The sequence below is a fragment of the Oncorhynchus gorbuscha genome, linkage group LG12, assembly GCF_021184085.1.
Source record: "Oncorhynchus gorbuscha isolate QuinsamMale2020 ecotype Even-year linkage group LG12, OgorEven_v1.0, whole genome shotgun sequence".
Taxonomy (NCBI): Eukaryota; Metazoa; Chordata; class Actinopteri; order Salmoniformes; family Salmonidae; genus Oncorhynchus; species Oncorhynchus gorbuscha.
Window position 1 is genome coordinate 85,798,970 of NC_060184.1, and position 25,083 is coordinate 85,824,052.

At 43.7% G+C, this 25,083-nt stretch overlaps 1 protein-coding gene across 1 annotated transcript; it reads left to right on the forward strand.

The window, feature by feature from the left end:
- The first annotated feature begins 1,450 nt into the window (after nucleotides 1-1,450).
- On the forward strand, nucleotides 1,451-21,485 carry LOC123991462 (xin actin-binding repeat-containing protein 1-like). Its single transcript, XM_046293080.1, has 4 exons — nucleotides 1,451-1,828; nucleotides 15,281-15,328; nucleotides 15,962-19,358; nucleotides 19,407-21,485. The coding sequence occupies exons 3-4, from the start codon at nucleotides 15,962-15,964 to the stop codon at nucleotides 20,987-20,989; spliced, it is 4,980 nt and encodes a 1,659-aa protein (XP_046149036.1). The 5' UTR covers nucleotides 1,451-1,828; nucleotides 15,281-15,328; the 3' UTR covers nucleotides 20,990-21,485.
- The last annotated feature ends 3,598 nt before the right edge of the window (nucleotides 21,486-25,083 follow it).

Below are 25,083 nucleotides of genomic sequence, written 5' to 3' on the forward strand. Positions count from 1 at the left end.
GAGGAAGGGGAGGGAGAAGGGAGGAGGAGGATGAGGAGGAGAGGGGATAGCTCTGTCACTGTGGTGGACAGGGCCAGCCTGTGACTGACTCAGGCTAGTGTGTGTGGGAATAGTGCTGGCGGTCAGTGGAGGAAGGGGAGGAGAAGGGGGGAGGAGGAGGAGAGGGGATAGCTCTGTCACTGTGGTGGACAGGGCCAGCCTGTGATTGACTCAGGCTAGTGTGTGTGGGAATAGTGCTGGCGGTCAGTGGAGGAAGGGGAGGGAGAAGGGGGGAGGAGGAGGAGTGGGGATAGTTCTGTCACTGTGGTGGACAGGGCCAGCCTGTGATTGACTCAGGCTAGTGTGTGTGGGAATAGTGCTGGCGGTCAGTGGAGGAAGGGGAGGGAGAAGGGGGGAGGAGGAGGAGAGGGGATAGCTCTGTCACTGTGGTGGACAGGGCCAGCCTGTGATTGACTCAGGCTAGTGTGTGTGGGAATAGTGCTGGCGGTCAGTGGAGGAAGGGGAGGGAGAAGGGAGGAGGAGGAGAGGGGATAGCTCTGTCACTGTGGTGGACAGGGCCAGCCTGTGACTGACTCAGGCTAGTGTGTGTGGGAATAGTGCTGGCGGTCAGTGGAGGAAGGGGAGGGAGAAGGGAGGAGGAGGAGGAGGAGGAGGAGAGGGGATAGCTCTGTCACTGTGGTGGACAGGGCCAGCCTGTGACTGACTCAGGCTAGTGTGTGTGGGAATAGTGCTGGCGGTCAGTGGAGGAAGGGGAGGAGAAGGGGGGAGGAGGAGGAGAGGGGATAGCTCTGTCACTGTGGGGACAGGGCCAGCCTGTGATTGACTCAGGCTAGTGTGTGTGGGAATAGTGCTGGCGGTCAGTGGAGGAAGGGGAGGGAGAAGGGGGGAGGAGGAGGAGAGGGGATAGCTCTGTCATTGTGGTGGACAGGAATAGTGGGAATAGTGCTGGCGGTCAGTGGAGGAAGGGGAATAGTGCTGGCGGTCAGTGGAGGAAGGGGAATAGTGCTGGCGGTCAGTGGAGGAAGGGGAATAGTGCTGGCGGTCAGTGGAGGAAGGGGAATAGTGCTGGCGGTCAGTGGAGGAAGGGGAATAGTGCTGGCGGTCAGTGGAGGAAGGGGAATAGTGCTGGCGGTCAGTGGAGGAAGGGGAATAGTGCTGGCGGTCAGTGGAGGAAGGGGAATAGTGCTGGCGGTCAGTGGAGGAAGGGGAGGGAGAAGGGGAGGAGAATAATAGGCCAGTCGCCCTGAAAGACAGAAATAGACCCTGGAACCAGATCCTTCTTCCAGTGTGGAAGTGTTGGGATGACATGCTCAGCTGTCACTGGAGCAGGCAGGAATACACAGTGACAGAGAGATTTATATAGAGAGAGAGCAAGAGGTGGAGAGAGAGAGAGAGATTTATATATAGAGAAAGCAAGAGGTGCAGAGAGAGAGACAGAGAGAGAGAGACAGAGAGAGAGAGAGAGACAGAGACAGAGACAGAGACAGAGACAGAGAGACAGAGAGACATAGAGACAGACAGAGACATAGAGACAGACAGAGACAAACAGAGACAGAGAGAGAGAGACTAACCACTTAAAGCTAACCTCTCAGATACCAGTCCTATAGCGAGACAGAGAGAGAGAGACTAACCATTTAAAGCTAACCTCTCAGATACCAGTCCTATAGCGAGACAGAGAGAGAGAGACTAACCATTTAAAGCTAACCTCTCAGATACCAGTCCTATAGCGAGACAGAGACAGTAGCAGCAGTTACATTCATACCTTCAACTTTCAAACCCAGAGGACAGAGGACAGTCAGGAACAAGGGATTGAGAGCAGTTTACCCCTGTGAGTACGTGGCGTGTTTAACATGAAGGAAAATCATGTGGATTCATTTTTGGTGAAGATGGAATTGAGCATGTATAGGTTTGTTTGTTTGTGTGCATGTGGGCAGGGGTGTGTGTATGTGGGCAGGGGTGTATATATGTGGACAGGGTTGTGTGCATGTGGACAGGGTTGTGTGTATGTGGACAGGGGTGTGTATATGTGGACAGGGGTGTGTATATGTGGGTAGAGGTGTATATATGTGGGCAGGGGTGTGTATATATGTGGACAGGGGTGTGTATATATGTGGGCAGGGGTGTGTATATATGTGGGCAGGGGTGTGTATATATGTGGACAGGGGTGTGTATATATGTGGGCAGGGGTGTGTATATATGTGGACAGGGGTGTGTATATGTGGACAGGGGTGTGTGTATGTGTGCAGGGGTGTGTTCTACAGTGAATCACAAGGCCCTGATTCTTCTATAGTTAATACCGTGAATAACAAGGCCCTGATTCTTCTATAGTTAATACCGTGAATCACAAGGTCCTGATTCTTCTATAGTTAATACCGTGAATAACAAGGCCCTGATTGTTCTATAGGTTCTACAGCGAATCACAAGGCCCTGATTGTTCTATAGGTTCTACAGTGAATCACAAGGTCCTGATTCTTCTATAGGTTCTACGGGGAATCACAAGGCCCTGATTCTTCTATATATTCTGCTGTGTGAATCACAAGGCCCTGATTCTTCTATATATTCTGCTGTGTGAATCACAAGGCCCTGATTCTTCTATATAATCTGCTGTGTGAATCACAAGGCCCTGATTCTTCTATATATTCTGCTGTGTGAATCACAAGGCCCTGATTCTTCTATAGAGTATGCTGCGTGAATCACAAGGCCCTTGGTCTGCTTCTGTATCTGTATTTGTGTCAGAGGCGTTCAGTGTCCTCCCACTCACCCAGTGGTACATTTAGAACAGACAGCTGTTACAGAACAGCTCAGTGTGTAATGACTACTGACAGGGAAATGATAACTATTGTCATGTGGTCCTGTGTGGTTCAGTGGATAAGAGCATGGCCCTAGAAACGCCAAACAATACTGGATCCCACTGGATTTGATGGCTGCTCAATGCTCCTAAAGACAGACTGCTACTTCCTGACTTCCTGTTTCTCTGTGTATTTATGTGCTGTATAATGCACCTCAGCTTTTAGCCTCCAATTTATACATGCACCTAGGTTGGAGTCTAAGACCAAAGATGGGGACATTTCCCCCAGAACGTATTCGGTCTTGAACTAGGTACAGAGGGTGCCGCACTGAAAATTGCATGTATTTCCTCTGCAACAAAATGTTTCTAAAAGTCCTATATACTCTGTTTAGATGTTATTATGATGGTCTGATGGTCTGATGTTCTATTTAGATGTTATTATGATGGTCTGATGTTCTATTTATATGTTATTATGATGGTCTGATGGTCTGATGTTCTATTTAGATGTTATTATGATGGTCTGATGTTATATTTAGATGTTATTATGATGGTCTGATGTTCTATTTAGATGTTATTATGATGGTCTGATGGTCTGATGTTCTATTTAGATGTTATTATGATGGTCTGATGTTCTATTTAGATGTTATTATGATGGTCTGATGGTCTGATGTTATATTTAGATGTTATTATGATGGTCTGATGTTCTATTTAGATGTTATTATGATGGTCTGCTGGTCTGATGTTCTATTTAGATGTTATTATGATGGTCTGATGTTCTATTTAGATGTTATTATGATGGTCTGATGGTCTGATGTTCTATTTAGATGTTATTATGATGGTCTGATGTTCTATTTAGATGTTATTATGATGGTCTGATGTTCTATTTAGATGTTATTATGATGGTCTGATGTTCTATTTAGATGTTATTATGATGGTCTGATGTTCTATTTAGATGTTATTATGATGGTCTGATGGTCTGATGTTCTATTTAGATGTTATTATGATGGTCTGATGTTCTATTTAGATGTTATTATGATGGTCTGATGGTCTGATGTTCTATTTAGATGTTATTATGATGTTCTGATGTTCTATTTAGATGTTATTATGATGGTCTGATGTTCTATTTAGATGTTATTATGATGGTCTGATGTTCTGATGTTCTATTTAGATGTTATTATGATGGTCTGATGTTCTATTTAGATGTTATTATGATGGTCTGATGTTATATTTATATGTTATTATGATGGTCTGATGTTATATTTAGATGTTATTATGATGGTCTGATGTTATATTTAGATGTTATTATGATGGTCTGATGGTCTGATGGTCTGATCCTCTATTTATATGTTATTATGATGGTCTGATGGTCTGATGTTATATTTAGATGTTATTATGATGGTCTGATAGTCTGATGGTCTGATCCTCTATTTAGATGTTATTATGATGGTCTGATGGTCTGATGGTCTGATGTTCTATTTATATGTTATTATGATGGTCTGATGGTCTGATGTTCTATTTAGATGTTATTATGATGGTCTGATGTTATATTCAGATGTTATTATGATGGTCTGATGTTATATTTAGATGTTATTATGATGGTCTGATGTTATATTTAGATGTTATTATGATGGTCTGATAGTCTGATGGTCTGATGTTATATTTAGATGTTATTATGATGGTCTGATGGTCTGATGGTCTGATGTTCTATTTATATGTTATTATGATGGTCTGATGGTCTGATGTTCTATTTAGATGTTATTATGATGGTCTGATGTTATATTTAGATGTTATTATGATGGTCTGATGTTATATTTAGATGTTATTATGATGGTCTGATGTTCTGTTTAGATGTTATTATGATGGTCTGATGGTCTGATCCTCTATTTATATGTTATTATGATGGTCTGATGGTCTGATGTTCTATTTAGATGTTATTATGATGGTCTGATGTTCTATTTAGATGTTATTATGATGGTCTGATGGTCTGTAGTTCTATTTAGATGGTCTGATGGTCTGATGTTCTGATGGTCTGATGGTCTGATGTTCTATTTAGATGTTATTATGATGGTCTGATGGTCTGATGTTCTATTTAGATGTTATTATGATGGTCTGATGGTCTGATGTTCTATTTAGATGTTATTATGATGGTCTGATGTTCTATTTAGATGTTATTATGATGGTCTGATGTTCTATTTATGTTATTATGATGGTCTGATGGTCTGATGTTATATTTAGATGTTATTATGATGGTCTGATGGTCTGATGTTATATTTAGATGTTATTATGATGGTCTGATGTTCTATTTATATGTTATTATGATGGTCTGATGGTCTGATGTTCTATTTAGATGTTATTATGATGGTCTGATCCTCTATTTAGATGTTATTATGATGGTCTGATGTTCTATTTAGATGTTATTATGATGGTCTGATGGTCTGATGTTCTATTTAGATGTTATTATGATGGTCTGATGTTCTATTTAGATGTTATTATGATGGTCTGATGGTCTGATGTTATATTTAGATGTTATTATGATGGTCTGATGTTCTATTTAGATGTTATTATGATGGTCTGCTGGTCTGATGTTCTATTTAGATGTTATTATGATGGTCTGATGTTCTATTTAGATGTTATTATGATGGTCTGATGGTCTGATGTTCTATTTAGATGTTATTATGATGGTCTGATGTTCTATTTAGATGTTATTATGATGGTCTGATGTTCTATTTAGATGTTATTATGATGGTCTGATGTTCTATTTAGATGTTATTATGATGGTCTGATGTTCTATTTAGATGTTATTATGATGGTCTGATGGTCTGATGTTCTATTTAGATGTTATTATGATGGTCTGATGTTCTATTTAGATGTTATTATGATGGTCTGATGGTCTGATGTTCTATTTAGATGTTATTATGATGTTCTGATGTTCTATTTAGATGTTATTATGATGGTCTGATGTTCTATTTAGATGTTATTATGATGGTCTGATGTTCTGATGTTCTATTTAGATGTTATTATGATGGTCTGATGTTCTATTTAGATGTTATTATGATGGTCTGATGTTATATTTATATGTTATTATGATGGTCTGATGTTATATTTAGATGTTATTATGATGGTCTGATGTTATATTTAGATGTTATTATGATGGTCTGATGGTCTGATGGTCTGATCCTCTATTTATATGTTATTATGATGGTCTGATGGTCTGATGTTATATTTAGATGTTATTATGATGGTCTGATAGTCTGATGGTCTGATCCTCTATTTAGATGTTATTATGATGGTCTGATGGTCTGATGGTCTGATGTTCTATTTATATGTTATTATGATGGTCTGATGGTCTGATGTTCTATTTAGATGTTATTATGATGGTCTGATGTTATATTCAGATGTTATTATGATGGTCTGATGTTATATTTAGATGTTATTATGATGGTCTGATGTTATATTTAGATGTTATTATGATGGTCTGATAGTCTGATGGTCTGATGTTATATTTAGATGTTATTATGATGGTCTGATGGTCTGATGGTCTGATGTTCTATTTATATGTTATTATGATGGTCTGATGGTCTGATGTTCTATTTAGATGTTATTATGATGGTCTGATGTTATATTTAGATGTTATTATGATGGTCTGATGTTATATTTAGATGTTATTATGATGGTCTGATGTTCTGTTTAGATGTTATTATGATGGTCTGATGGTCTGATCCTCTATTTATATGTTATTATGATGGTCTGATGGTCTGATGTTCTATTTAGATGTTATTATGATGGTCTGATGTTCTATTTAGATGTTATTATGATGGTCTGATGGTCTGTAGTTCTATTTAGATGGTCTGATGGTCTGATGTTCTGATGGTCTGATGGTCTGATGTTCTATTTAGATGTTATTATGATGGTCTGATGGTCTGATGTTCTATTTAGATGTTATTATGATGGTCTGATGGTCTGATGTTCTATTTAGATGTTATTATGATGGTCTGATGTTCTATTTAGATGTTATTATGATGGTCTGATGTTCTATTTATGTTATTATGATGGTCTGATGGTCTGATGTTATATTTAGATGTTATTATGATGGTCTGATGGTCTGATGTTATATTTAGATGTTATTATGATGGTCTGATGTTCTATTTATATGTTATTATGATGGTCTGATGGTCTGATGTTCTATTTAGATGTTATTATGATGGTCTGATCCTCTATTTAGATGTTATTATGATGGTCTGATGTTCTATTTAGATGTTATTATGATGGTCTGATGGTCTGATGTTCTATTTAGATGTTATTATGATGGTCTGATGTTCTATTTAGATGTTATTATGATGGTCTGGTGTTCTATTTAGATGTTATTATGATGGTTTGATGTTATATTTAGATGTTATTATGATGGTCTGGTGTTATATTTATATGTTATTATGATGGTCTGGTGTTATATTTATATGTTATTATGATGGTCTGATGTTATATTTAGATGTTATTATGATGGTTTGATGGTCTGATGGTCTGATCCTCTATTTATATGTTATTATGATGGTCTGATGGTCTGATGTTCTATTTAGATGTTATTATGATGGTCTGATCCTCTATTTAGATGTTATTATGATGGTCTGATGGTCTGATGGTCTGATGTTCTATTTAGATGTTATTATTATGGTCTGATGGTCTGATGTTCTATTTAGATGTTATTATGATGGTCTGATCCTCTATTTAGATGTTATTATGATGGTCTGATGGTCTGATGGTCTGATGGTCTGATGGTCTGATGTTCTATTTAGATGTTATTATGATGGTCTGATGGTCTGATCCTCTAGATGTTATTATGATGGTCTGATGGTCTGATGTTCTATTTAGATGTTATTATGATGGTCTGATGGTCTGATGGTCTGAAGGTCTGATGGTCTGATGTTCTATTTAGATGTTATTATGATGGTCTGATCCTCTAGATGTTATTATGATGGTCTGATCCTCTATTTAGATGTTATTATGATGGTCTGATGGTCTGATGTTCTGATGTTCTATTTAGATGTTATTATGATGGTCTGATGGTCTGATGTTCTGATGTTCTATTTAGATGTTATTATGATGGTCTGATCCTCTAGATGTTATTATGATGGTCTGATCCGCTATTTAGATGTTATTATGATGGTCTGATGTTCTATTTAGATGTTATTATGATGGTCTGATGGTCTGATGTTCTATTTAGATGTTATTATGATGGTCTGATGTTCTATTTAGATGTTATTATGATGGTCTGATGTTCTATTTATATGTTATTATGATGGTCTGATGGTCTGATGTTATATTTAGATGTTATTATGATGGTCTGATGGTCTGATGTTATATTTAGATGTTATTATGATGGTCTGATGTTCTATTTATATGTTATTATGATGGTCTGATGGTCTGATGTTCTATTTAGATGTTATTATGATGGTCTGATCCTCTATTTAGATGTTATTATGATGGTCTGATGTTCTATTTAGATGTTATTATGATGGTCTGATGTTCTATTTAGATGTTATTATGATGGTCTGGTGTTCTATTTAGATGTTATTACGATGGTCTGGTGTTATATTTAGATGTTATTATGATGGTCTGGTGTTATATTTATATGTTATTATGATGGTCTGATGTTATATTTAGATGTTATTATGATGGTTTGATGGTCTGATCCTCTATTTATATGTTATTATGATGGTCTGATGGTCTGATGTTCTATTTAGATGTTATTATGATGGTCTGATGGTCTGATGTTCTATTTAGATGTTATTATGATGGTCTGATGTTCTATTTAGATGTTATTATGATGGTCTGATCCTCTATTTAGATGTTATTATGATGGTCTGATGGTCTGATGGTCTGATGTTCTATTTAGATGTTAGAAAATACCCGAGCTCTGAAGCAAGCTTCCAGAAAATTGGAACGGAAATGGCGCCACACCAAACTGGAAGTCTTCCGACTAGCTTGGAAGGATGGTACCGTGCAGTACCGAAGAGCCCTTACTGCTGCTCGATCGTCCTATTTTTCTAACTTAATTGAGGAAAATAAGAACAATCCGAAATTCCTTTTTGATACTGTGGCAAAGCTAACTAAAAAGCAGCATTCCCCAAGAGAGGATGACTTGCACTTTAGCAGTGATAAATTCATGAACTTCTTTGAGGAAAAGATTATGATTATTAGAAAGCAAATTACGGACTCCTCTTTAAACCTGCGTATTCCTCCAAACCTCAGTTGTCCTGAGTCTGCACAACTCTGCCAGGACCTAGGATCAAGAGAGACGCTCAAGTGTTTTAGTACTATATCTCTTGACACAATGATGAAAATAATCATGGCCTCTAAACCTTCAAGCTGTATACTGGACCCTATTCCAACTAAACTACTGAAAGAGCTGCTTCCTGTGCTTGGCCCTCCTATGTTGAACATAATAAACGGCTCTCTATCCACTGGATGTGTACCAAACTCACTAAAAGTGGCAGTAATAAAGCCTCTCTTGAAAAAGCCAAACCTTGACCCAGAAAATATAAAAAACTATCGGCCTATATCAAATCTTCCATTCCTCTCAAAGATTTTAGAGAAGGCTGTTGCGCAGCAACTCACTGCCTTCCTGAAGACAAACAATGTATACGAAATGCTTCAGTCTGGTTTTAGACCCCATCATAGCACTGAGACGGCACTTGTGAAGGTGGTAAATGACATTTTGATGGCATCGGACCGAGGCTCTGCATCTGTCCTCGTGCTCCTAGACCTTAGTGCTGCTTTTGATACCATCGATCACCACATTCTTTGGAGAGATTGGAAACCCAAATTGGTCTACACGGACATGTTCTGGCCTGGTTTAGGTCTTATCTGTCGGAAAGATATCAGTTTGTCTCTGTGAATGGTTTGTCCTCTGACAAATCAACTGTACATTTCGGTGTTCCTCAAGGTTCTGTTTTAGGACCACTATTGTTTTCACTATATATTTTACCTCTTGGGGATGTTATTCGAAAACATAATGTAAACTTTCACTGCTATGCGGATGACACACAGCTGTACATTTCAATGAAACACGGTGAAGCACCAAAATTGCCCTCGCTAGAAGCATGTGTTTCAGACATAAGGAAGTGGATGGCTGCAAACTTTCTACTATTAAACTCGGACAAAACAGAGATGCTTGTTCTAGGTCCCAAGAAACAAAGAGATCTTCTGTTGAATCTGACAATTAATCTTAATGGTTGTACAGTCGTCTCAAATAAAACTGTGAAGGACCTCGGCGTTACTCTGGACCCTGATCTCTTTTTGAAGAACATATCAAGACCATTTCGAGGACAGCTTTTTCCATCTACGTAACATTGCAAAAATCAGAAACTTTCTGTCCAAAAATGATGCAGAAAAATTAATCCATGCTTTTGTCACTTCTAGGTTAGACTACTGCAATGCTCTATTTTCCGGCTACCCGGATAAAGCACTAAATAAACTTCAGTTAGTGCTAAATACGGCTGCTAGAATCCTGACTAGAACCAAAAAATTTGATCATATTACTCCAGTGCTAGCCTCTCTACACTGGCTTCCTGTCAAAGCAAGGGCTGATTTCAAGGTTTTACTGCTAACCTACAAAGCATTACATGGGCTTGCTCCTACCTACCTCTCTGATTTGGTCCTGCCGTACATACCTATACGTACGCTACGGTCACAAGACGCAGGCCTCCTAATTGTCCCTAGAATTTCTAAGCAAACAGCTGGAGGCAGGGCTTTCTCCTATAGAGCTCCATTTTTATGGAACGGTCTGCCTACCCATGTCAGAGACGCAAACTCGGTCTCAACCTTTAAGTCTTTACTGAAGACTCATCTCTTCAGTGGGTCATATGATTGAGTGTAGTCTGGCCCAGGAGTGGGAAGGTGAACGGAAAGGCTCTGGAGCAACGAACCGCCCTTGCTGTCTCTGCCTGGCCGGTTCCCCTTTTTCCACTGGGATTCTCTGCCTCTAACCCTGTTACGGGGGCTGAGTCACTGGCTTGCTGGGGCTCTCTCGTGCCGTCCCTGGGGGGGGGGTGCGTCACCTGGGTGGGTTGATTCACTGTTGTGGTCGGCCTGTCTGGGTTTCCCCCCCCCCCCCTTGGGTTGTACCGTGTCGGAGATCTTTGTGGGCTATACTCGGCCTTGTCTCAGGATGGTAAGTTGGTGGTTGTAGATTTCCCTCTAGTGGTGTGGGGGCTGTGCTTTGGCAAAGTGGGTGGGGTTATATCCTTCCTGTTTGGCCCTGTCCGGGGGTGTCCTCGGATGGGGCCACAGTGTCTCCTGACCCCTCCTGTCTCAGCCTCCAGTATTTATGCTGCAGTAGTTTATGTGTCGGGGGGGCTAGGGTCAGTTTGTTTATCTGGAGTACTTCTCCTGTCCTATTCGGTGTCCTGTGTAAATCTAAGTGTGCGTTCTCTAATTCTCTCCTTCTCTCCTTCTTTCTCTCTCTCGGAGGACCTGAGCCCTAGAACCATGCCCCAGGACTACCTGACATGATGACTCCTTGCTGTCCCCAGTCCACCTGGCCATGCTGCTGCTCCAGTTTCAACTGGCCTGGGCCCTAGGACCATGTCCCAGGACTACCTGACATGAGGACTCCTTGCTGTCCCCAGTCCACCTGGCCATGCTCCTGCTTCAGTTTCAACTGTTCTGCCTTACTATTATTCAACCATGCTGGTCATTTATGAACATTTGAACATCTTGGCCACGTTCTGTTATAATCTCCACCCGGCACAGCCAGAAGAGGACTGGCCACCCCACATATGCTCTCTCTAATTCTCTTTCTTTCTCTCTCTCGGAGGACCTGAGCCCTAGGACCGTGCCCCAGGACTACCTGACATGATGGCTCCTTGCTGTCCCCAGTCCACCTGACTGTGCTGCTGCTCCAGTTTCAACTGTTCTGCCTTATTATTATTTGACCATGCTGGTCATTTATGAACATTTGAACATCTTGGTCATTTTCTGTTATAATCTCTACCCGGCACAGCCAGAAGAGGACTGGCCACCCCACATAGCCCGGTTCCTCTCTAGGTTTCTTCCTAGGTTTTGGCCTTTCTAGGGAGTTTTTCCTAGCCACCGTGCTTTTACACCTGCATTGTTTGCTGTTTGGGGTTTTAGGCTGGGTTTCTGTACAGCACTTTGAGATATCAGCTGATGTACGAAGGGCTATATAAATAAATTTGATTTGATTTGATTTGATTTGATTATGATGGTCTGATGGTCTGATGTTCTATTTAGATGTTATTATGATGGTCTGATGGTCTGATGTTATATTTAGATGTTATTATGATGGTCTGATCCTCTATTTAGATGTTATTATGATGGTCTGATGGTCTGATGGTCTGATGGTCTGATGGTCTGATGTTCTATTTAGATGTTATTATGATGGTCTGATGGTCTGATGTTATATTTAGATGTTATTATGATGGTCTGATGGTCTGATCCTCTAGATGTTATTATGATGGTCTGATGGTCTGATGTTCTATTTAGATGTTATTATGATGGTCTGATGGTCTGATGGTCTGAAGGTCTGATGGTCTGATGTTCTATTTAGATGTTATTATGATGGTCTGATCCTCTAGATGTTATTATGATGGTCTGATCCTCTATTTAGATGTTATTATGATGGTCTGATGGTCTGATGTTCTGATGTTCTATTTAGATGTTATTATGATGGTCTGATCCTCTAGATGTTATTATGATGGTCTGATCCGCTATTTAGATGTTATTATGATGGTCTGATGTTCTATTTATATGTTATTATGATGGTCTGATGGTCTGATGTTCTATTTAGATGTTATTATGATGGTCTGATCCTCTATTTAGATGTTATTATGATGGTCTGATATTCTATTTAGATGTTATTATGATGGTCTAAATCAAATGAAACATTATTGGTCACATACACATATTTAGCTGGTGTAGCAAAATGCTTGTGTTCCTAACTCCAACAGTGCAGTAATATCTAACTAAATGCTTGTGTTCCTAGCTCCATCAGTGCAGTAGTATCTAACAATTCACAACAATACACCCAAATCTAAAAGTAAAAGAATGGAATTAAGAAATATATAAGTATATTAGGAAGAGGAATGTCGGGTTGGCGTAGACTAAAATAGAGTAGAATAGAATACAGTATATACATATGAAATGAGTAAAACAGTATGTAAACATTATTAAAGTGACCAGTGATTCCATGTCTATGTATATAGGGAAGCAGACTCTAAGGTACAGGGTTGAGTAACTGGGTGGAAGCCGGCTAGTGATGGCTAATTAACAGTCTGATGTCCTTGAGATAGAAGCTGTTTTTCAGTCTCTCTGTCCCAGCTTTGATGCACCTGTACTGACCTCGCCTTCTGGATGTTGCCGGGGGGAACAGGCTGTGTCTCGGGTTGTTGATGCCCTTCAAATCTTTTTGGACGTCCTGTGACATTGGGTGCTGTAGGTGTCCTGGAGGGCAGGTAGTCTGGAGAGCCCTGCTGTTGATGGCAGCGCAGTTGGCATACCAGGCGGTGATACAGCCTGACAGGATGCTCTCAATTGTACATCTGTAAAAGTTTGTGAGGGTCTTAGGGGCCAAGCCAAATTTCTTCAGCCTCCTGAGGTTGAAGAGGCACTGTTGCGCCTTCTTCACCACACTGTCTGTGTGGGTGGACCATTTCAGATTTCAGCTTTCCACCTTCTCCACTACTGTCCCGTCAATGTGGATCAGGGGGTGCTCCATCTGTTGTTCCCTGAGGTCCACAATCATCTCCTTTGTTTTGTTGATGTTAAGGCAGAGGTTATTTTCATGGCACCACTCCGCCAGGGCCCTCACCTCCTCCCTGTAGGCTGTCTCATCATTGTTGGTAATCAGGCCCACTACTTTTGTGTCGTCTGCAAACTTGATGATTGAGTTGGAGGCGTGCGTGGCCACGCAATCACGGGTGAACAGGGACTACAGGAGGGGGCTGAGCACGCACCCTTGTGGGGCCCCAGTGTTGAGGGTCAGCGAAGTGGAGATGTTGTTTCCTACCTTCACCACCCGGGGGTGGCCCGTCAGGAATTCCAGGACCCAGTTGCACAGGGCGGGGTTCAGACCAAGGGCCCCAAGCTTAATGATGAGCTTGGAGGGTACTATGGTGTTGAAGGCTGAGCTATAGTCAACAAACAGCATTCTTACATAGGTATTCCTCTTGTCCAGATGGGCTAGGGCAGTCTGCAGATCTGTGGATCTATTTGGGCGGTATGCAAATTGAAGTGGGTCTAAGGTGTCAGGTAAGGTAGAAATGATATGATCCTTAACTAGCCTCTCAAAGCACTTCATGATGTCAGAAGTGAGTGCTACGGGGGCGATAGTCATTTAGTTCAGTTACTTTTGCTTTCTTGGATACAGGAACAATGGTAGACATCTTGAAGCAAGTGGGGACAGCAGACTGGGATAGAGATAGATTTAATATGTCCGTAAACACTCTAACCAGGTGATCTGCGCATGTTCTGAGGACGCGGATAGGGATACCATCTGGGCCGGCAGCCTTGAGAGGGTTAACACGCTTAGATGTCTTACTCACGTCGGCCACGGAGAATGAGAGCCCACAGTCCTTGGGAGAGGGCCGCATCACTGGCACAGTGTTATCCTCAAAGCGGCCGAAGGTGTTGAGCTTGTCCGGAAGCAAGACGTCGGTGTCCGCGACGTGGCTGGTTTTCCCTTTGTCATATGTGATTATCTGTAGACCCTGCCACATACATCTCATGTCTGAGTCGTTGACTTGAGACTCCACTTTAACTCTGTTCTGACGTTTTGCCTGTTTGATTGCCTTTTGGAGGGAATAACGACCATGTTTGTATTCAACCATATTTCCAGTCACCTTTCAATGGTCAAATGCCGTGGTTTGTCCTTTCAGTTTTGCCCAAATGCTACCATTTATCCATAGTTTCTGGTTTGGGTAGGTTTTAGTCACCGTGGGAACAACATCCACTTCCTGATGAACTCAGTCATGTCTGTGAACATGTCAATGTTATTCTCAAAGGCTACCCAATACATATCTGTCAGCGTGATAAAAACAATCTTGAACTATGAATTTTGATTGGTCAGACCAGCGTTGAATAGACCTTAGCACGGGTACTTCCTGTTTGAGTTTCTGCCTATAGGAAGGGAGGAGCAAAATGGAGTCATGATCTGATTTGCCAAAGGGAGGGTGGGGGAAAGCCTTGTAGGCATCGCAAAAAGATGAGTAGCAGTGGTCTAGTGTTTTTCCTAAGCAAGGACTACAGTCAATGTATTGATAGAGCTTCAGTAGCGTTTTCCTCAAGTTAGCTTTGTTAAAATCTCTAGCTACAGTTAATGCGGCCTCAGGATATGTGGTTTCCAGTTTGCATAAAGTCCCGTGTAGTTCCTTGAGAGCCGTTGTGGTATCTGCTTGAGGGGGATATACACGGCTGTGACTATAACCAAAGAGAATTCTCTTGGTTGTCTGACCTGATATAATGATTATTTTCCTGCAGGCTCAAGATCCATCCTCTCCAACCAAGAGAGGAGGGAAACCATCCAAGGTAGGCAGAGGAGACTGGAGTCCTATTGTGTTCATAAACTCCCAGAGTTGGCATGGCAAAGTGCAAGGTGTGTTTTACAAGGATTGTTTGTTTGGCTTGCAGTTAACAGTGGGCTGTTGTGGATGTTGTTCTTGTTGTTGCTGTTATTCAGGGGATAACGTGGCAATATAACCATAACAATACAAACATTGAAAAATGTGGACATGTCTCCTTTCTCCGAGGACTGTGACTTATGGCACGGATTGTTTTGGAGTTCAGCAAACACATTGTTCTGGAGTTAAGCTAACAAAATGTTTTGAGTTCAGCAAACATAATTTTTGGAGTTGAGCTAATAGAATGGGCAGCAGGTAGCCTAGCGGTTAAGGGTCAGTAATCTAAAGGTTGCTGGTTCGAATCCCCTAGGGGAAAGATCTGTCGATGTGGCCTTGAATGTCATTCTGGATAAGAGCGTCTGCTAAATGAGTAAAATGTAGAATGCAACTTGGTTTATGGAAAGCTGTTTGCAACCTCACCAATGGTAATGTATAAATCCCTTCAAGCATGGCTGTCCTCTCTGTGCATGGTTTCCTTTGAATTGGTCCTTCCCTCAATGGAGACAATGACAACAATATCCCCTTTTGCTTTCCATCTAAGATGGCAGAGGTTAGCCAACAGAGGAAAGATGGTCTTCTTCAACCTGGTCCATCCAGACTTCACCAAGAGGCAGGACCCACTGTGAGAACATCCACCCAGCCATCCATCGCCTCACCCACTCTTCCTTCCAAAGAGGCATTGTCAGCAATGTACCAACAGCGACAGAAAGTTGAGCTGCGGAGGCTCCTGAAGCACACCCACCCGGAGCTGAGGAGCCTGGAAAGCCTGGATGGGGTGGTGGATCAGGAGCTGGCTGAAGTGCTGTGTTTAGAAACCCAGCCGATAGCTGGCGAGACCGGATACGAGGGAGAGGTCCTGTCCAGGCGGTTGATATTTGAGAACTGTGTACAGAGCAATACTGTGGATCCCCACACTTCTAAAATGCACATCGCGGAGGGGGCCGGGAATAGAGTTGGGACTGGTTTTGGGGTTTGGGGAGACGTGAAGAGAACATCAGCCTTGCTTGAACTGCCATGGTATAACCAGAACCTTCAGGAGGAGAGGGTTAAAGAAACCACAGACCAGGTGGAGAGGACTGATGCTATTCATGGGGAACTTACTGAGTGTGAGGAGGGGGAGATGGTCAGGTTGGACGTCCAGTCTGCTAGGAGGCTGTTTGAGAGCCAGCAAGTCGACACCCTGAGGGCCAACCAGGAGGACGTGACCCTGAACAAGGTTATCGTGTCAGAGGATGAGAGGGGAGCTGTTCAGAAGAGAAAACAAGTGTTTGAGACAAGAAGCAGTAAGACAGATCAGAAAGTGATCAAAAGCAAAATTTGTTTTAAAAATCTTGATGTGAGTTCTCAGTCTGAGGGAGAAGTACTGGGTGTCGGTGTTAATAGTGCAGACACTGAGGTTCAGCCACAGCATGAAGGGTTCTCCACAGTCAAACAAGTCTTTGAGAGAAAGTCACAGTGTGTTTCAAACGCAGATGTTGAAACTAGTCCAAGAATTCCAAAGTATCCGTGTACTTCTCTGCTTGAAAACCAAGCAATACATAAAACTGGAAAACCATTACATATGCAGGAACCAAAGCCCCAGAACACTAGTTCACTCCCAGGCGACCTAGCTCCTGACAGAAGGGTCCATGAGGACATGTTAGAGTTAGTGGCTAACGTAAGGAACAGAGCTCAATTGTTTGAGTCCACTCTGTTCGACCTGATTAACCACCATAACAGAGAGGAGATGGAGATGGTGGCAGAGAGCATCAATGAGACATTGAACTCTCTCTATCACTTCAACGCCCTCCACTCCCACGGATCCATCATCAAGGCTAGCGAGACAGGAAGTGGTCAGAAGGCTAGGTACAGGCTGACCCCCGGTCTGAGACCAGAGATAGAACAGGAAAAGGTGGCTGAGGGCAGGGTTAAGAATTTTATACTCCAGCTGTTACCCCGGGCAACCCTTAAGCCTCAGGTGGTTTACCTGAAGGAGGACGCGAAGAGGAACGTGGAGGTTACCATGGTGATGGTACCTTTCCATCAGGTACGTCTTGCTTCAAACCAAGATAAAGAGTTCAGAACAGCTAACGTTGTCCAGCTCATTGAGGACATCCTCAGTCAGGACAGCTCTCTGAGGAAAGGAGTAGTTATACAGGAGGACAGTCAGGGACAGACTGAGGTCACCGTTTACTCCCTGTACAACGATTCTGAAGGAGAGGTGGAGAGGTACTACCCCCCACAGGAACAGAGGACGGAGACCAACGTCCTAGACATTGCTGCAGGTGATGAGATTAAAACTGAGACTGGTGAAGTAAGGAGAGGCGATGTGAAGTCAACCATCAGCTGTCTCTTGGCCACCAGTCAGGACCACTCAGCCGCAGCCACTTACAAACCTGAGGTCAATGTCATGGGGAATGTCAAGTTATTCAGGAGCTGCATTGAAAAGGGAGATCTGGAGTATCTGAAAACCTTGCAGGTCCAGCCAGAGGAGAAGGAACTCCCACTTCGGACTGATGTTGTAACAGGTGTCTCCACGAAGCCAAAGATACATAATCAACAACAACAACCAGAGGATCAGGTGGAGCAGAATGATCCAGATATAGTCCTTAAGAACATCTTCTTAGCCAACCAGAGCTGTGCCCAACAGAACGAGACGAAGGCAGAGAAGACCTCTCAAGCAATAGTACAGGACCAGCACACCTCTGTGGAGAAAATAGAGACGTGCTCTGATTCTGTTATAAAGACCTCCACATCCCAGACATCCACAGAGCAGCACCAGGAGGAGGAGGAGGAGGTAGTGAGAGGTAAAGTACAGGAAGCGCTCCGATCTCTGGAGAAGACTAGTGGCGTTAATGTCAGCCAAGGAGACTTCGAGGCTGCCATGATCTGCAGGAAATCTCCAAAATCTCAGAAAGGAAGCCATAAGAAGAAGACTAATGTGAGGTATGCTCCCCAACACAGTGAAGTAAAGACTGGGACTCTGACTGAAGCAGCAGTAGTGATGAGTGAAGGACAAGTCATCTCTGTGAAGAGCAGTGACATTGTAGTAGATGTCCAGCAGACCTCTGTGCAGACGGAAGAGACAAGCTGTAATTCTGTAATAAAGATCTCCACATCCCACTCCTCTATCACCTCAGAACATGAACCTACACCCTGCCGCCTCAAGACCGAAGAGGCTAGCTGTGCTGCTACGTCTTCTGAAGAACTACAAAATGCAGAAGCCTTGAGTATGGAGGTCCAAGAGGGCACTGAGGTGGTCCAGAGAGGACACTTAAAAGCTGCCATGAAGTCTTTACAGAGTGCTACAACAGAGGAGGAGGAGGAAGAGGAGAAGGAGGAGGTACTGAGAGGTAATCTACAGGCAGCGCTTCATTCTTTAGAGAAGACTAGTGGCGTTAACGTCAGCCAAGGAGACTTCAAGGCTGCCATGATATACAGGAACTCTGGGAAATCTACATTTCAAAGCCAAAAGAAGAAACATGATATGAGGAATGTTCCAAAACACAGTGAATTAAAGACTGGATTTCTGACTGAAGCTCAACCATTCTCTTCAGTAGCGATGAGTGAAGGAGAACAGGTGGCCACCAAGGAGCTGAGAGTAGCAACTGCAAACCCCCCCAGCCCAGACCAAACCACAAATAAACTAGCTACAGCCTCCACTTTGAAACATGAATCTCAGACTGGCTCTCAATCTCTAGCTCCCTCAAAGAAAAAGAAAAGACCTGTTGGCCCAAAACCTGGTCTTCTGCCGAAACCAGCAGTTCCTCCTAAACCAGGTCTTCTGCTGAAACCAGCAGTTCCTCTTAAACCAGGTCAGATGACAGGAAACACAGCTAGTCAGTCAACAGAGACAGATGTACATATCAGTGACAGCCACACCATTTCTATAAGAACTACTAGTAGTATTTCTAGTATTGCTAGTACTAACAGTACTCAACCGAAAGAGTCAACCAAAAGTCAAACAAAAGTATCAACTAAATGTCAACCGAAAGAGTCAACCAAAACTCAATCAAAAGAATCAACCAAATCAAAGGAATCAAAGAAATCAACTAAAAGTAAATCAAAAGAAGAGCAAACGCCCCAAACATTCACTATCAAACCAAAGTCCTACGCAGATGCCCTTTGCAGAGGCTTACAACAGACAGATAGTGTTCCAGAGGCACAACAGAGTAGGTACGTATCTGAGAGGCCAGCTGGGAGCTCAGTAGGAACAGCTGATACTGGGGCTGACGAGGCCACCCAACACACTGGTGATGCAACCCAACTCAATGAGGAAATTACATTAAACCAGGAAGGTCAGGGGTCTGAGCTCATCCCTCAGAGACAGACTAGTTTTAACTCGTTTCCAGTGGAGGAGAGCAACACTAAGTCACCACAGGAAAGGACTCCTACAGAGCAGAGACAGGGACCCCAGGGGGCCCTAAAGGACAAAGAGAAGGTCAATGAGGACTTCATAGGGTTTCAAGCAGCACTTCAGAACTTTGGAGGGAAGAGTAAAGCCCCTGTGAAACCTAAACAAGTGAAGATAACCCAGAGTGAAGAGAACCAGAAACACACCTCTCTCACAGTTACACACACTGCTGTGGGACAGCAAGCCAGTGACCCTTCTCAGCCTCAACCATGCAGTAAACCAGAGAACAGCATCCAGAAAGAAGAGAAGGAAAACACAGTGGTAATGAGGGAGAAGAAAGCAGAGATGGAAGCAGAGACAGAGGATGAGCGTGGCCAGAGGCTGTCGGTCCACATGGATAAGATCATGAGGGGTAACGTGACCATGGCCATGGAGATCTTTGACAACCTGAGGAAGCAGGAGGAGCTGAAAGAGATCTTGACCTGGGTGGAGGAGGTGGAGGAAGACACCAGCCAGGTGGACGTCACGGCCCTCAGGAACATCTTTGAGAATATACCTGACTGGGTCGTTGCCCCAAGAGACAAGAGACAGCATAAACAACAACAACAGACCAAGGTGGAACAGAAGATCTCAGAAGTGAAGAGATCAGAGACGCTGAAAGATGATACTGAGACCTCAATGTCCTCCATGGCTCTTGTGTTCGGAAATCTGGAGAGAGCAAGTGAGGAGATCATGAACCTGAAGGAGCAGACTTTAGCCAGACTAATGGACATAGAAGTGGCCATTAAGAAGGCTTTGTACTCTGTGTCCACTCTTAAGTCAGACTCTGATATCGTTGTTCTGTCTGGCCTGTTTAAGGAGTCCCTAAAGGGGACAGCAGCCCAGACCCAAGGCTCCACTAGCAACATCAGCACTATCAGTACCGGCTCCAGCAGCAGAGCTACGACGGCCCAGGGAAAGGACAGCCCTACCACTAAGACACAAAGAGACCCAGGTCTGCCAGCTGATGAGGGACCTGTCATTAAGTCCCAGAGCAGTCCTCCATCCTCCTTAATCTCCATCCAGTCTGCAACCAAGCAGGAGTCTGCAGACAGACAACAGGAGTCTGCAGACAGACAGAAGGGTTCTGCAGCCAGACAAAAGTCCTCCCTGCAGCCTCCACTGTGCTCAGCCTGTCAGCTCAGCCTGAAGTGTCGCCCTTCTGGTAGCCCTTGTAGCAGAAGCCCTCTCAATTAGAAACATCAGGTCAGCGTACTCGAAGTGAAGATAGCCCCAGAGTGGAGTGAAGTCGTCGACACTAAGACAGTTAGGGAGAACTAGTAGAAGACAGATCATTTTGGCAAAAAGGTCTACTCCACCAAGACATTCACTGTGGTGATTCAGCAGACACCAGCACCTCTCCCAGGGGTTAGGTAGTGACCACCAGTCCAACCAGGTATTGGGTAGGTCAAGGTCATCTTGCCTATCATCAAACCGTCACCGCCTTTTTAAAAATGGTGCTTGCAACAGCAAAGGCAGTGGGTTCGATTCCCGCTGGGGCCACCCATACAAAAATGTATCTACTCGCTTTGGCTAAAATGGCATATCTTATAAACTGTTTGAATGAATGAGAAAGGACACTTCAGGTAAAAAGAATTTAAAAAATGACAGTCAGGAAGACAAGATTTTTTAAAGTGTGTGATTCCATGAAACATTTGTTTGGATAGAATTGTAATAAAATGTTGTTTGTATATTCTCTTGTTCAGCTGCCTGTTATCTGTCCTGCTTATCAACAACAAACTGGATCTCGCCCCCGCCCACACACACACACCTCGCCCCTCTCCCTGAGGAGTTGTTCTTGCCAAAGCTACAACTGCAATAAGAGTCAGAACTCTTTCTTTCCTCTTTCCAAACATAACAAAAACACGAGATGAAATTCAGAGGCCATTCATTGTTTTCAGTCATTAAACATGAGATGAAATTCAGGGGTCATTCATTGTTTTCAGTCATTAAACATGAGATGAAATTCAGAGGCCATTCATTGTTTTCAGTCATTAAACATGAGATGAAATTCATAGAGGACATTCATTGTTTTCAGTCATTAAACATGAGATGAAATTCAGGGGTCATTCATTGTTTTCAGTCATTAAACATGAGATGAAATTCAGGCTCATTCATTGTTTTCAGTCATTAAACATGAGATGAAATTCATAGAGGACATTCATTGTTTTCAGTCATTAAACATGAGATGAAATTCAGGCTCATTCATTGTTTTCAGTCATTAAACATGAGATGAAATTCAGAAGTCATACATTGTTTTCAGTCATTTAACATTTTGTCCCATTCCTCCTGACAGAGCTGGTGTAACTGAGTCAGGTTTGTAGGCCTCCTGACAGAGCTGGTGTAACTGAGTTGGGTTTGTAGGCCTCCTGACAGAGCTGGTGTAACTGAGTCGGGTTTGTAGGCCTCCTGACAGAGCTGGTGTAACTGAGTCAGGTTTGTAGGCCTCCTGACAGAGCTGGTGTAACTGAGTCGGGTTTGTAGGCCTCCTGACAGAGCTGGTGTAACTGAGTCAGGTTTGTAGGCCTCCTGACAGAGCTGGTGTAACTGAGTCAGGTTTGTAGGCCTCCTGACAGAGCTGGTGTAACTGAGTCGGGTTTGTAGGCCTCCTGACAGAGCTGGTGTAACTGACTTGGGTTTGTAGGCCTCCTGACAGAACTGGTGTAACTGAGTCGGGTTTGTAGGCCTCCTGACAGAGCTGGTGTAACTGAGTCGGGTTTGTAGGCCTCCTGACAGAGCTGGTGTAACTGAGTCAGGTTTGTAGGCCTCCTTGCTCTCACACACTGTTTTAGTTCTGCCCACACATTTTCTATAGGATTGAGGTCAGGGCTTTGTGATGGCCAAGTCAATACCTTTACTTTGTTGTCCTTAAACCATTTTGCCACAACTTTGGAAGTATGCTTGGGGTCATTGTCCATTTGGAAGACCCATTTGCGACCAAGCTTTAACTTCCTGACTGATGTCTTGAGATGTTGCTTCAATATATCAATATATATATATATATATATAAAAAAATGTTTACGGGGCTACCATGAATTCCCATGAATTATTTATGAGGTTTAATGTTTGATTTGTTAGATTAAGTAATTTGGTAATGAATCTGAATAAATATGGTTGTCATACATTTTTATCGTCACAGCGAAACCGCTAGTCATTGGCTGCTAACAGCTGAGAACTGCTACCTTCGGGAGTACAGACCCCCAGAATATGACCGGTGAAGGTAGGAACTGCAGGACATATAGAGGCTACTAAGACAAAATAAACGTGACACAAACCTTTGTTTCAGTCAACCTATTTCATTCAGATGAATTACATGACTCGTGACAAAAGTCACATCCGGGCTGATGGAACATGAAAAAGGTACAATGTTATAATTGCCGACAGACAATTTGTTTGTTCAACATCTTTTTGTGTCTGTAACATTAATTATGTGAGAAATTGGGATGGAAATGTATTTATGAGCAAATATTGACATAATAACCATAATACAGAAGTCAATGTGGAGTTTATGAGATTAGATTATTAGATTAAATAAATGATGATGCCCTTCACAGGGTGGTGAAAGTGCACAGTGATGAGCTTGATGCTCCTTTACAATAAATATTCAGGGTCTTAGTCTGGTGACATGATGATTGATGCTTGGCTGCAGTTTGACAAATACAAATAATATTGCTCTTATCCATAATAATCTCAACGTAGGTTGCCTATCTGCACTGTATGTGTGAGCTGTTGGCTAGAGTGGCAGGCAGCAGACCAGTGAGCTGTTGGCTAGAGTACAGGCAGCAGACCAGACTGGGCTGTTGGCTAGAGTGCAGGCAGCAGACCAGTGAGCTGTTGGCTAGAGTGCAGGCAGCAGACCAGTGAGCTGTTGGCTAGAGTGCAGGCAGCAGACCAGTGAGCTGTTGGCTAGAGTGGCAGGCAGCAGACCAGTAAGCTGTTGGCTAGAGTGCAGGCAGCAGACCAGACTGGGCTGTTGGCTAGAGTGCAGGCAGCAGACCAGTGAGCTGTTGGCTAGAGTGCAGGCAGCAGACCAGTGAGCTGTTGACTAGAGTGCAGGCAGCAGACCAGACTGGGCTGTTGGCTAGAGTGCAGGCAGCAGACCAGACTGGGCTGTTGGCTAGAGTGGCAGGCAGCAGACCAGTAAGCTGTTGGTTAGAGTGCAGGCAGCAGACCAGTGAGCTGTTGGCTAGAGTGCAGGCAGCAGACCAGACTGGGCTGTTGGCTAGAGTGCAGGCAGCAGACCAGTGAGCTGTTGGCTAGAGTGGCAGGCAGCAGACCAGTGAGCTGTTGGCTAGAGTGGCAGGCAGCAGACCAGTGAGCTGTTGGCTAGAGTGGCAGGCAGCAGACCAGTAAGCTGTTGGCTAGAGTGCAGGCAGCAGACCAGACTGGGCTGTTGGCTAGAGTGCAGGCAGCAGACCAGTGAGCTGTTGGCTAGAGTGGCAGGCAGCAGACCAGTAAGCTGTTGGCTAGAGTGCAGGCAGCAGACCAGACTGGGCTGTTGGCTAGAGTGCAGGCAGCAGACCAGTGAGCTGTTGGCTAGAGTGGCAGGCAGCAGACCAGTAAGCTGTTGGCTAGAGTGCAGGCAGCAGACCAGACTGGGCTGTTGGCTAGAGTGCAGGCAGCAGACCAGTGAGCTGTTGGCTAGAGTGCAGGCAGCAGACCAGTGAGCTGTTGGCTAGAGTGGCAGGCAGCAGACCAGTAAGCTGTTGGCTAGAGTGCAGGCAGCAGACCAGTGAGCTGTTGACTAGAGTGGCAGGCAGCAGACCAGTGAGCTGTTGACTAGAGTGCAGGCAGCAGACCAGACTGGGCTGTTGGCTAGAGTGCAGGCAGCAGACCAGACTGGGCTGTTGGCTAGAGTGGCAGGCAGCAGACCAGTAAGCTGTTGGTTAGAGTGCAGGCAGCAGACCAGTGAGCTGTTGGCTAGAGTGCAGGCAGCAGACCAGACTGGGCTGTTGGCTAGAGTGCAGGCAGCAGACCAGTGAGCTGTTGGCTAGAGTGCAGGCAGCAGACCAGTGAGCTGTTGGCTAGAGTGGCAGGCAGCAGACCAGTAAGCTGTTGGCTAGAGTGCAGGCAGCAGACCAGTGAGCTGTTGACTAGAGTGGCAGGCAGCAGACCAGTGAGCTGTTGGCTAGAGTGCAGGCAGCAGACCAGTGAGCTGTTGGCTAGAGTGGCAGGCAGCAGACCAGTAAGCTGTTGGCTAGAGTGCAGGCAGCAGACCAGTGAGCTGTTGGCTAGAGTGCAGGCAGCAGACCAGTGAGAGGTTGGTTAGAGTGCAGGCAGCAGACCAGTGA

Bases quoted from the DNA above. Each gene is read 5' to 3' on its own strand.
- LOC123991462 (XM_046293080.1), top strand. From the start codon at position 15,962: ATGGCAGAGGTTAGCCAACAGAGGAAAGATGGTCTTCTTCAACCTGGT. The intron at 19,359-19,406 runs GTCAAACAAAAG...AGTCAACCAAAA, and splicing joins ACCGAAAGAGTCAACCAAAA to CTCAATCAAAAGAATCAACC.